This window comes from Equus quagga, chromosome 19 (genome assembly GCF_021613505.1).
Source record: "Equus quagga isolate Etosha38 chromosome 19, UCLA_HA_Equagga_1.0, whole genome shotgun sequence".
Taxonomy (NCBI): domain Eukaryota; kingdom Metazoa; phylum Chordata; class Mammalia; order Perissodactyla; family Equidae; genus Equus; species Equus quagga.
This window is the reverse complement of record NC_060285.1, coordinates 38,416,541-38,429,211: the sequence shown is the minus strand read 5'-3', so window position 1 is coordinate 38,429,211 and position 12,671 is coordinate 38,416,541. Positions and strand designations below refer to the sequence as shown.

Below are 12,671 nucleotides of genomic sequence, written 5' to 3'. Positions count from 1 at the left end.
TGTGCATTATGCCTTGTGCAGACACTGTGTTCAATGACTTTACGTGGCATCTGCCACAGTACCATTCACCTCAGAGACTCCGTTGGAATGAGGTGATTCCCAATCCTTCCTGGATAATTGTGTATTCCAGGGAGTTGCCATAACATCCACAATCTGGCCCCACTTTTATCATGAGTGGGTGTCTGGAGATGTCTCCCAATACTCACTAATTCTTTACAGCAGAATTGAGATGATTTCCTAAGATGATCCTCAGGCAATGGAGCGATTGAGGCCACTTCTATCAACCCTCACGTTACTCAGGTTATTCAGGTATAACACAATACCTTTTTTTTTTTTTTTTTGCTAAAAAACTATTGAACATGGATTAAGTGCTGTCACCAATATTACCCAAAGTAAAAACAAACCACCAAAATCAGGATAAGCTGGAAACATTGGCTTTTATTGAAACTAATATACTATACAGAGTATTTCTAGGAAAGCACAATGCTTGGATAGTTCTGGAATTTGATACTTAGAGGTAAGCTCTAGACTAGTAAATGAGGTGCTAATGGGGCTCTTTGTCTGTTAGTTGGATACGCAGCACACTGTGATGTTATCCACCGAGAGCTCTTTGCTCCTTGCCACGTGTACATCAGCCCTGGACTGTACCATCAGCTGTGCCGCCATGATGCATGCAAGTGTGGGAGCACCTGCCTGTGCAATGCTCTTGCCCACTATGCCCATCTCTGTGGCCAGCGTGGTGTTCCCATCGACTTCAGAGCTCAGGTTTCATTCTGTGGTGAGTATGATGGCGATGGCACAGATAAAGATGATTAGATAACGCTTTAGAGAATTTTGTGTTCGTAGTTACTGTTTTTATTTTTTTTAATGAAAGGTCAATATGGCTTAAGTTATTTGAAGTATTATCATGTGCAAACATGAAAAACAAATGAAATGCTTCCTTTCCTAAATTTGGAGCTTTGATGGATAAGACCAAAAACTTTTGACTATTTTTATTATAACCAAAATTAAAGTGTAACTGTATGGTTTGAAATATGCAATAGAGAAAATCTGAAAAAATTCTTATGATAGAAATGTCATATCTAAGTATTGGAAAGTGTGGAAAAGCATTATGTGATATAGTGACACAGTTGATTTAAAGTTAAATGGGCAAGTTATGCTACAGGAAATTATTATCTCAAGTTCTTGGGGCTGGAATCCTCACGGTTATGGTGTCTCTTCTTCTCATTCATAGTAGATTGTTTCCTTTTCTTTTGTGTCCTATAATATTTTTATAACCTAATTTTTAACAAGGCTTCCCCCACGTTAGAATCTTTTGTGACCTGAGTTTCACGAGCGTTACTCTCTCCACCTGCCCACCCCCTCAGTGGTTTCACAAACCTTTCTCCTATCACTCCAGGAGTATCACTGGCCAGTACTGATGTTAACTTCTCAGCTTGGGCTTTCGAAGACAAAAATAATGTAACTATAAAAGTAATGTAAATTCATACACCAAACTTGTATGGGATGTAGCTCTGGGATTTGATTTCTCAGAGGACTCCTTATTTCATCACAGACCCACAGAGTTAGAGAAGCTTTCCTGGCGTCTTCTTGTACGTGAGCAGATTTCTTCTAGTCCAGGAGTTGGCAAGCTACACCCTTGAACTTCCTGTGTTTTTGTAAATAAAGTTTGTTGCCCGTATGTTTGTGTACTGCCTATGGCTGCTTTTGAGCCACAAAGGCAGAGTTGAGCAGTTGTGACAAAGACTGTACGGCCTGCAAAACTGAAACTATACACTATTTGGCCCTTGACATAAAAAGTTTGCTGATCTCTGCTGTAGTCCATCTTTCCAACTGAGGATGGAGCTTTTCTGAGGGTCCAAGTTAAGGATCTCTCAATCCTCTGCATTGTAAAGGACCAACTTTTATTTTCCATTCCCACACCAGTTAAATGTAAGGTCCAGGGTTACTGGGATGCATCCTCTCTTCCTCTAATCAAAATTCTGGATTTTGTTTTCCTCTTCACATCTGGCATCTGGGGAGGTTGCATTCCCCCATTTTTTTCCTCACACGGTCAATTATACATTTAACATAATTTCAATAATGTTTTATCCAGCATTTTCCAGGTGTTCGTACAAGTGTATTTTTAGATTATTTTAGTTTGCCTACTGTAATCAGTTCAGTTTGGTCTAAAGAGAAATGGAAGGACTTAGAAAAAACTATTACCATCATTAAGAATGCACGAAACAAGAACTATGAGTATAGATCAATAAAGTCAAGTTTTGTCTGATTTACAGAAGACTAAAAGTTTACTTAGGTTTACGTAATGTCATAAAGAAGGTGATGTCAATATACCAGTAAATAGATTTAAAATGTGAGAACAGGAAGTTTATTTAGACATAAAATATCTTAAATATTAAAAAAATGATGGTACAGGCTGTTAAAGAACGTTATGGAATGTCCACAGAAATGTTTCAGAATAGAAATTTTATTCTTCTGTTATACTTCTATTGAGGCAAATAATTACTTTATCTGTTTCTGTTAGAGGATTCTGTAATGTTCTAGGTTTATTGATGTAAGATATCTTTTTTTCGTGATTTATGTTTATCATAGACCTATTTTTGTTGTTAGTGCTGTGGAGTCCCTTCCAACTCCTAGGGACCCTATGTTCAGCACATGGAATCCTGCCGGGTCTTTTTGCGCCATCTTCTCCACTTCCTGAGCTCTATCAGATGATGCTCAGCTGCTATTCACCGGGTTTTCATGGCCTTTTCTAGAACTGGGTGGCCAGGTCCTTCTCCTAGGCTGTCTTAGTCTGGAGGCTCCCCTGAAGCCTGTCCACCACGCGTGACCCTGCTGGTGTTTCAAATCTCTGTGACAGAGCCTTCAGCATCACAGCAACACGCAGCCTCCCAGTGTGACAACTGACAGACGGGTGGTGCTGTTCCCTGATCGGGACATGAACCCAGGCTGTGGTGGTGAGGGTGTGAATCTTAGCCACTAGACCACCAGCGCTGGCTATCGTAGGCCTATAACCCAGCATAAAATGCTTCTGTACCCTGTGGAAATCTTTCTGAGTGGATGCTCCTTCGTCCTCAGGGGTGGTGTGCCAGAAGGGCATGCTGTACCATCACTGCGCCTCCTTTTGTCGCCGCGCCTGCACTTCTCTCTCCTCCCCGGAGCAGTGCAGCGACGACTGTGCCGAGGGTTGCAACTGTCCTGAAGGCAGGTACTACGAAGACACACTCAGCTTCTGCGTGCCCATGTAAGTCACAGAAGTGGGTTGGCAGAATCCAGCTTTTATCTCTTTTTCTCTTACAGGTTAGATGGGCTTCACCCTTGTTTTCTTTCTTTCTTTTCTTTTATTGTTTTTTTTTTTTATCTTATTGACTCAGCACCACTTTTTGGAAAAATAAATTTTCTCCACTATTGGATGGTCACTTTTTCCATAGAATAAGTGTGCATATATGCAAAGATCCGCTTATGAGTTGTTTCTTCAATATTTTTTAGTGTCTTTACCTTGATTTATTCAGTTTTACCCTGTAGGTGTTTACAAATAGCTACGGAAAGAGCTAAGGAAGCTGATGGTTAATCCTGAAGTTATTTCTAATAACAAGGTTTATGTTTCACCATTATGTGGCAGATTTTAATGGCAGGACTGTAACGTCTGTCGGCACTCAGAAGTCTGTCAAATCTCATATGAGATAAAGACTTTTGTCTTATACATAGGGCTAAATAATTTATCAGTTATGTTCCTGTGAAGTGCGTTCAGGGACCTTTTTATTTTTCTGTTTTTTTCTCTCTTTCTTTTCTTGGTGAGGAAGATTGGCTCTGAGCTAATATCTGTGCCAATCTTCCTCTATTTTGCATGTGGATTGCTGCCACAGCATAGCTTTGATGAGCAGTGTAGGTCCACACCTGGGATCTGAACACACGAACCCCAGGTCGCCAAAGTGGAGCAAGCTGAACTTAACAACCATGCCACTGGGCTGGCCCCCAGGGACCTTTTTTAATGACTAGAACAACATGGTCTGTTTTGTGACAAAAACAATATAGATTTTGTATTTAGAAAACAAACTCTGAAACTACACAAGACTTCACATTTAAATGGTTTCTGCCACTTGTATCACAGAGCTGCAAGCAGTCTCATAGAATAATGTCATCTTTAGAATGTGCCTTAAATTACCAATACAGAGCATAGAGTCCACTTGATTTAACTGTATTTTAAAACATTTATATCAAGGTTGGCCCTGTGGCATAGTGGTTTAGTCCAGCATGCTCCACTCTGGCAGCCCAGGTTCGTAGGTTCAGATCCTGGGCATGGATCTACTCCACTTTCAAGCCATGCTGTGGCAGTGACCCACATACAATATAGAGAGGAAGATTGGCACAGATGTTAGTTCAGGGCGAATCTTGCTCGAGTGAAAAAAAAGAAAAAAAGAGGAAGATTGGCAACAGATGTTGGCTCAGAGCAGGTCTTCCTCGCCAAGAAAAAAAAAATCCTATTTTATTAATTTAATCTTTTTTTTTTCTTATAGATTTCACTGCCGGTGTCATTATAGGGGCAGCGTTTATCAACCTGGGGAGCTCATCCCAACACCCTCGGGCTTATGGTAGATTTCATTGATGGTGATTGTGCTTGACAACATGTACTAATATGATTTCTTAAGCAAAACCATAAATTGAAATATGACTTCTGTAATTTAAAAAAAAAAGGGTAACCTTAATGTAACCTTTTAAGCCATACACATATATTCTGTTTTGACATGGAATGCCTAAGTCTCGCACTTAGAACTGCAGAAAAGAGCTATGAACTGAAGTGTCATGCAGAAGGGAAGCCCGTGGATCAGTCTGGTTCTCAGATAGAAGTCAGGGCTGAGACGGGGGCTCAAACACTGCCTGTTACTCAGGAGTTTTGTTTAGTTGTTCAACCACTGGCTCAAAAACTCTAATTCTAAAACAGTTGTAGACATGTCACATGCTGGAGTCAGTGTACTGCCTATCTGGGAACATGGATCCTAGTGATATACACTTATTCACAGGATAACACTCATTCGGGTTGTTATCTGTCTGTTAAAAATGCAGCCTTGTCCATGCAGCAGTCCACGTGGATCTGTATCTGACTCCTAGGCTCCCACTTTTAGTTGCCCCACAGGATGCACAGGTAATAAGAGATGGTAGATAGTAGTAACCATGGTGATGTGTGACCATTATTGTGCACCTCCTATTGTCCTGGCACCAATTACTGTAACCATAAGAGATGAGTACCATAGCTTTGTCCCCAGTTTAGAGGTGAGGACCGTGAGCACAGGCAGTTAAGCCACTCGGTAGTGAAGCAGGATTCGGTCCCAGGCAGCCTGGCTCTGCGGTGCCTGCTCTACTGCCTACTTCGCTTGCAGCTTATTTCATATTCGTGGTAGGATATTGTTTACACTCAGTTTCCCTTTATTGTTATCTCCCTCTCCCTTCTTACCTTCTACCTCTCAGTCAAGATACAAAGGCAACCAGCTCTTGGATCTTTCTCTAGTTGGTTGGACTACCAAGCATAGTTCCCAAGACAGAAATCTGGGAGTCATTTTTGACCCCTTCCTCCTGTTCAACACCCCGAGCCAATAAACCCTCAATGACTGTGGATTTTACTTTCTGCAGATCGTTGAAACCCACCCCTCCTTTCCATCCCACTGCCTTAACGTCTCTCACCATCTCTTCCCTGGACATCTCTACCCAGTCTTCTTGCCTCTAGTTTTGTCTTCTTCCATTCTACCAAGATGTCACAACCCTCTTGAATTTAACATAATTGAATTTGTTTAAGTAAATTTGGCAAAAACAAAGGAATTATCCTTCCTCAATGAGAAAAATAATTCCATTAATATAGCGACCTCCTTTGCCATTCCTCTGAAAAAGCCTTGTGTCCCAGAATGATTATGATATTGAAGACCTGTATCTGTGACCTGAGCTTCTGTCTCAGTTCCTCTCTGCCATTCATGGTGTGAGCAAATCACACTTCTGAGTGACATCCTACTGTTAGATGATGCATGAGCCTATTTTTCATGTGATGTGGTCCTTACACGTCAGCTTCTTCATCTGGGTTCAAATACAGGGCACATGATCTGGTCCAAAGCTGGAGAAAAAACTGTTTATGTTGGAGTTAGTGAGAACCAGTTTGTTGTTTCCTATCTTCTTAAGGGATTTTCAAGATTAATTTTGCCTGTATTGGGTTTTTACCTTATGCCCTGACTTTAGAACTTAAGGTGCAAGATGTGACTCCACTCTATCTTCAACACTGCTGCCAGAATGACGTTCCCAGAATTCAAACCAACTATATCACTTTTCTGTTTAGGGTCCTCCGTGGATCACCCAAGGGATAAAGTCTTAGCATCTTAGTAGGAGCTGGCCTTTGACTCTTTGCCGTCTGTATCTCCTGTCACCTCCCACAGTGCACTTTGTTGGATAGGACACTGCCCCACCCTGTACGGCTTGCTCTCCATTGTGTTCCAGCCTTCCTACTTCATCTGTGCCATAACCTCCACCCAGTCTTCAAAATTCTCCACACCTTACCTTCTTTCACTGCCCTAATGTCAATTGCCAACAGATTTGTAAAAATTTTCCTGCTTTTCTTCTAAATCTTAAACATATTTCTGTGTTACATGTGTCACATTGCATAAATTATTCATTTGTATGTCTTTCTCTCCTTCTAGAAAATAAGCACTTGGGTAAAGACTGTGAATCCTGGTCTTTGTATCCCCCATGTCTACCACAGTGTCCCCCACATATAAGTGTTTGATAAAAACGTGTTGAACTAAAATAGCTCTCTTCAAATTGGAAGTAAGCCAATAACTTATTTGTAAAAAATTCTGTGGGAAAAATATCATTTGTATATGCACTCAATCAATTCTTGCAAGTTATATTGTTTTTGAAATACAGAAAAAACTGAGGTATGGGTTCATACATTAACTGTTTGTTTACTTCCACTAGCCAGTGTTCAAATGGAACTGTGAAATGTGATGAACCAGCAACGCCCTCTACTGGTAAGATCTAGACAGATGCTTTCCTTAGGGAGAATATGGCTCTAGTCCTGCCCCCACTCTTCTGCCTGAAGTCATTAATCCATGACAGCCCTCCTGTCAATGTGCTGGAATAAAGCCATGGGAATGTTTCTCAACACTGTGCTCCATTGGTTCCTACTTTTTTTCACATTGGGAATTATAATACTTGTAGGACAGTCTGGGATGAATATATAAGGCTGTTTAGGGACAGAGCTGATCAACCCAGGGGTGCTGCCTAAATGCTGCCTACCCCAGAACCACCCCAGGTATCCAGACACCTGCTTTAACCCACTCGTGGAGAAACTGTGCTCCAGACCAGCACTTCTCAGATTTTAACGTACCCGCAATCACCTGGGCACCTTGCTTCAGTAGGTCAGGGGTGATGCCCGCGATTCGACATTTCTGTTGATGGCCAAGCTGATGCCAGTGCCACTGGGTCCTCGGCAACATTATGAATAACAAAGGCTCTGGGACTAGCAGCCATGTAAAAGTGACATGTAAAATGGCATCTACTGCCATCTCTCATGAGAATATCATTTTACACGTGCATATCATTCCTGGAGATCCGATATATTAGGGGGCCCTTTATATTATTCATTTTAACCATACAAAAAGCCTCAAACTTTTAATCACTGTGGAGAAATTCTAGGCAAATAATAAACAACACTACTTTCCTTGATTTTAATGGATGGGAAGAGTGTAGGCTAATAAAACTAATTGTGTTCTATTGCTTTGTTACTTATTTGCACAGTCATGTGTATATTATTATATTAAACTAGCTTTGAATTACATGCCTTGGACTTACTTTGTGAGGATTCAGGCCACCTAGGGGTTCTTTACAGGGTGTGCTCATAGACCACACACGTATTCAGGAGCTCCTGGGCTATGCCTGTCTTGTCCCGTGTGCTTCAGAGTGGCTCGGAAGTGAAGAAGGAGAAGCCCGGGACCAGACTTCTCCCAGAGGAATCCACAAGATTTGATCCTTTTGGCCCCAATAAGGGACATTATTTAATCCCTCTGAGCCCAAAGGCTTTCTGGAGGAAGACACAGCCCTTATCCTGCCTATAATTTTGTCCATTTCTGCGCTTCTACTGTATAGTGAGGACTGATATAAATGACTACTCAGGTGAAGCAGGATCCACAAGTATCGTGTGTTCGTTATAAACACCTGGCTTTGTAACAGTTTAATATACTGTATTGTCAAAAATTGAAATATATGTTTTAATTAATCAAAATACCCTGTTTCTTGACCTCATAAAATTATATACTAATTGTTTAGTTATTGCCTTATGGAAGGCGGTTAAGGTTCTCAAACTCGAAATAGGTTTTGGAAATTTGGATGACTAAGGGAAATCTGGCTGAGGAAGATTTGTAGGCTCAACAACCAAACATCGCAGAGTAAGAGCACCCTCTAATAATAACTGGTAAAACAAGCTGTGGTGAATTCTGTTTTGATGACAAATGCGTGTCATCATGATTATTTGTGCGTGGAACGAATGCAGAGTTAAGGGTATTTTGTCTGTGCCTTGTCCTTGAAGTTCACGTCTGCCCCGAAGGAAAAGAGTATTTTGACTGTGGGTTTCCTAACCCTGAACTGCCGGCTGGTGGTGTGAATTGTGAGACGACATGTGCAAACCTGGCCATGAACTTCACTTGCGCCCCATCCTCACCCTGTATAAGTGGCTGTGTTTGTGCTCCAGGGTAAGCCTCTTTTTCTTGATAATTCCAAACACTTGGGATTTGATAGAAAACACAAAAGCACTTAACATGATTTACAGAAGTAGCTAAAATTGTTGTTCTCAACAGTGGTTAACTTTGGGTTGATAACTAGAAGATTATTGTAATTATTTTCTATGCTCATGTGACATATCACATATGATATATGTGAGAGATTACATATCACACATCACGAGATTGAATAATGTCACACATATGCTACGTGTGCAATATTATTAAAGTACTACAGTGAATCAAGGAGAGAACTCATTTCAGGAGGGCCTTGGCATTTATTCCCTGATTCATGGCAATCTTGGGAAAGTGATAGTGAGCCACTCTTCACTCAAAACACATTAAGTGCATACTTTTGTGTATTCTGTTGTGCTGTTACAGTTGTTGATGTTAAGTTATAGTAGTGGTCCAGCTGCTTTATCTCATGGATGTTGCAGAAGATTATGTATTCAGCCTCCATAGGGCAGTGGGTAACGGTAGGAGCTCTGACTTCAGGACACACCAGAGTTCAAATCCTTGCTCTGCTTGTGTTAGCTGAGTGATTTTTTTTTGCAAATTCCTCTAAAGCCTCAATTAAGTGGGGCAGCCCAGAGGTGTAGTGGTTAAGTTTGTGAGGTTTGCTTTGGCGGTGGCCAAGGGTTCCTGGCTGCAGACCCACACATCTCTCATCAAGCCATGCTGTGGCAGCGTCCTACATACAAAATAGAGGAAGATTGGCACAGATGTTAGCTCAGGGACAATCTTCCTCACCAAAAATAATTTTTCAAAAAGCCTCAGTTAAGCATTGTGAGATGTGGTGTGTATGTGTGTGCCTACACTCAATAAATATGGGTCACTATTTTATGACAACATAACCTGCACTTATCTTTGTAAATTTCCTTTAGTAGCAAGAATGCCTAGTACATGTGAAAGGCAAATACAGAGTCTGGTGGCTAGTGGCTTCCTTGCAGGCACACATATAACCTGGCCTCACTGGCCCTCCCTCTTCTGTAATGAATAGAGGCCGTGCACAGAGGGAGGGCACCTAAGGCAAACAGGTCACCCATTCTTCCTCGATGAACCTACTCACACAAAGGGATTCCTGGGCTCAATTCATATAAACCAGAGCAAAGAAGAGCAAGGTTTTGTAGTTTGTTTCCCAGGGGAGTCGAGTTTGTCTAAACGCTCCCTATCTGGAAAAGGTCAAAGAGCCAAGTAACTCAGGACTGTATCAATCTCTTTTGAAAGTAAGGATGTAGAAGGAGGTTGAAAGAACAAGCTGATTCATGGGAAAATAAAGGCAGGTAGAAATCAGGCCATAGAGCAGATGAGCAAGGAAGACATTTTAGTAAAAAGGACAAGGGAAATTAAACCTTTATTATGGTAAAATAATTGAAATCTACATCATCGCTTGATTTATTTGATTGGATTATGACTCAGGGATGCATGGCTGATTAGATAAAGCTACATCCTAATTTTGTTTCATATGCTTGTGGTCAATGTTATTATTTTTAAAAAATACCTTTTTTTCTGTCACCTTTGACTTTTAGTCCGACAATGAGTTATTTATTTACTGGTCAAATTTCATTACAAAAACTTAAATTTTCTCCCACCTTCTCTCATTGTATTGAAATAAATATAGTTGGAATTGACTAAGAGGTCTCTAATTTGGAAATAATTTTATTATACCGAGCTTTCTATTATAAAGCTGTTTCTACTATATTACCATGTTTATGATAATGTGATTTGGATTGTCTTCCATGTGACCTTGGCTGGCCTATTTTAGGACAATAAGCCTAGTAGCACTTGTTTTCATGGGGCTGCTCATAGTGCGTGCAGTTCATCAAGTGTAAAAGAACCACATACCTTGGCCTAGAAATCACTGTGGATTAAAGAAATGGAAAGTAATGTAGTGGAAAGAGTCCTAAAGAAGTGGGTTCAAATACTGGCCCTCCTTCTTATTAGCTGAAGTACCTCAGGGCAAATTAACTAACCACTTGGAGTCTCAGCTTCCTCTTTGTAGATTGAGTATCCATGTCATGGATGGTTGCGTATATACAGTACACCAGGCTTACGATAGATGCTCAATAAATGTTTATTTTATTACTTACCCCAGTGCCCAAACCTGTTTAAAGCAGGTAACTTAAAGTGACTCACAGCTTTCTTCTTTCTTCTTCTAGTTTTGATTAGTTATGAAAAATTCATCAGTCATCAGCATAACCACTTAAAACCATACTGTGGCAGGTATATAGGGACTGTGGGTCACTGAGGTGAGGGATCGCTCATCCAAACAGTTGGACAACAAATTTTTATGAAGCGCCTGATGTTTGGGACATTGTGTTAAGCCACAGGGATGGCAAGTGCTAGAATACATATATGTATACGATAACAATAGGATCTACCTTATGGGGTAGTCACTAGGATTAGATGGGTGAGTGATGCATTTGAGGTGGTTGGCATAGTGGCTGGGCTATAGGAAGCACTCAAAAATAGTAGTTTTTGTTATTGTTTTAATTGTCTCTGTAAGACATTTAATGAAGTACCTGCAGTTCATTGTGATGAATTGTTCAATATAAGTTTGTGCAACTTGCTACATATAGGGAGTGTGGGACATAAAGGATCACACTGAAAAGACTGCATTAAATTGAGTTTTAAATGATGAGAAGAAGTCTTTCAGGCAGAGCAAGGGAGGAGAAGGGTATTCCAGGCAGAGGAGAGATGCAATGCCCAGGGAAAGGGGCTGGAAGTTTGGGAAGGCTGAGGTGAGAAATTACGGACTCTAGGGCATTTTTGTTTGAAAGAGAGAAATCTAAATGAGATAATGCATCTTTTATATAGATAGGTTCGTTAATTCACCTTTACCCAACAGTTGAGTGTGTGCTATGTGCTAGGCATCGGAACACAACTGTTAACAAGATAATCATGACCTGCCCAAGTGGAGCTTAAAGTCAAGTGGACAACATAGGCATTGAATAAGGAGTTACAGTACTGTGCTAGATGAGCTATAAGAAGGAAAGCAGAGCACTAAAGGGACACGTGATTATTGCCATCTGAGAGACGGGGCAAGAATTCAGGATTCCTGACTTCTATGTTAATTTTAATAACCTTGAATTATGATATTTTAAAAGAAATTCAGAAAAAGGCTTTATGTATTTTATCTATTTTTGGTAGCTACTTTTGAATTTTAGTGTTAATATTTTATTATCTATTATTTATTTTAAATTATTTTATTATATTATGGTTATATTGCTATATAAATTATTATATATTTATTAGTAATGTTATATTATTATTGTTGATGAAAGCTACTTTTGGGAACAGATTTTAAGAATATTGAAAAATATATGTATATATTTATATTAAGGGTATTGAAATATATATTATATATAATGTGTTTATTTAATCATCATTTCAAAATATTTTGACATCACACCAAAATTAATTCTTCCTTGAAAGTATAAGTAATGATTTTGTTTTAATTTTTATATTCAGAGATATTTTAAGACGCTTTCTTATGGGGTAATATTTTAAGAAGGAAATAACACTTTAAAGGAAATCAGCATTCAAAACTTGATATGCTAATAATAAAGAATGTGAAACACTTGATATAATGGTTTTTTATTCAAGACACGTCTTAACTCAACTCTCATGATTTTCACTTTAATCACTTGTAATAGCTTTTGATCACTCTCTCTATCCTGTAACAGAAAATGTTAACCATCTCATAATTCACTATTTTATGGATAAATTGTTAGACCCACAGACTCATTCCTCTGAAGTAGCAAATATTGAAGAAAGGGCCCTCACTTCCTCTTTACATGTTTTTTCAGAGTAGCTCACTTTACCCAGAAATTTAAGCTTCTGTATCCCTTTTACTGTACCAAGTGATAACAAGAAGGTTAAAATATTGCATCCAAACATTTGCTCGGCATTTATTTC

The 12,671-nt window shown here is 39.7% G+C and overlaps 1 protein-coding gene across 1 annotated transcript in view; it reads left to right on the top strand.

The window, feature by feature from the left end:
* OTOGL (otogelin like) overlaps positions 1 to 12,671 on the top strand; it is a 143,049-nt gene that overhangs the window by 47,331 nt on the left and 83,047 nt on the right. The window contains exons 19-23 of the mRNA XM_046646650.1: positions 569 to 778; positions 3,079 to 3,244; positions 4,518 to 4,592; positions 6,955 to 7,007; positions 8,564 to 8,726. Of these exons, the coding sequence (XP_046502606.1) occupies positions 569 to 778; positions 3,079 to 3,244; positions 4,518 to 4,592; positions 6,955 to 7,007; positions 8,564 to 8,726 (667 nt within the window). The remainder of the gene's footprint in view (positions 1 to 568; positions 779 to 3,078; positions 3,245 to 4,517; positions 4,593 to 6,954; positions 7,008 to 8,563; positions 8,727 to 12,671) is intronic.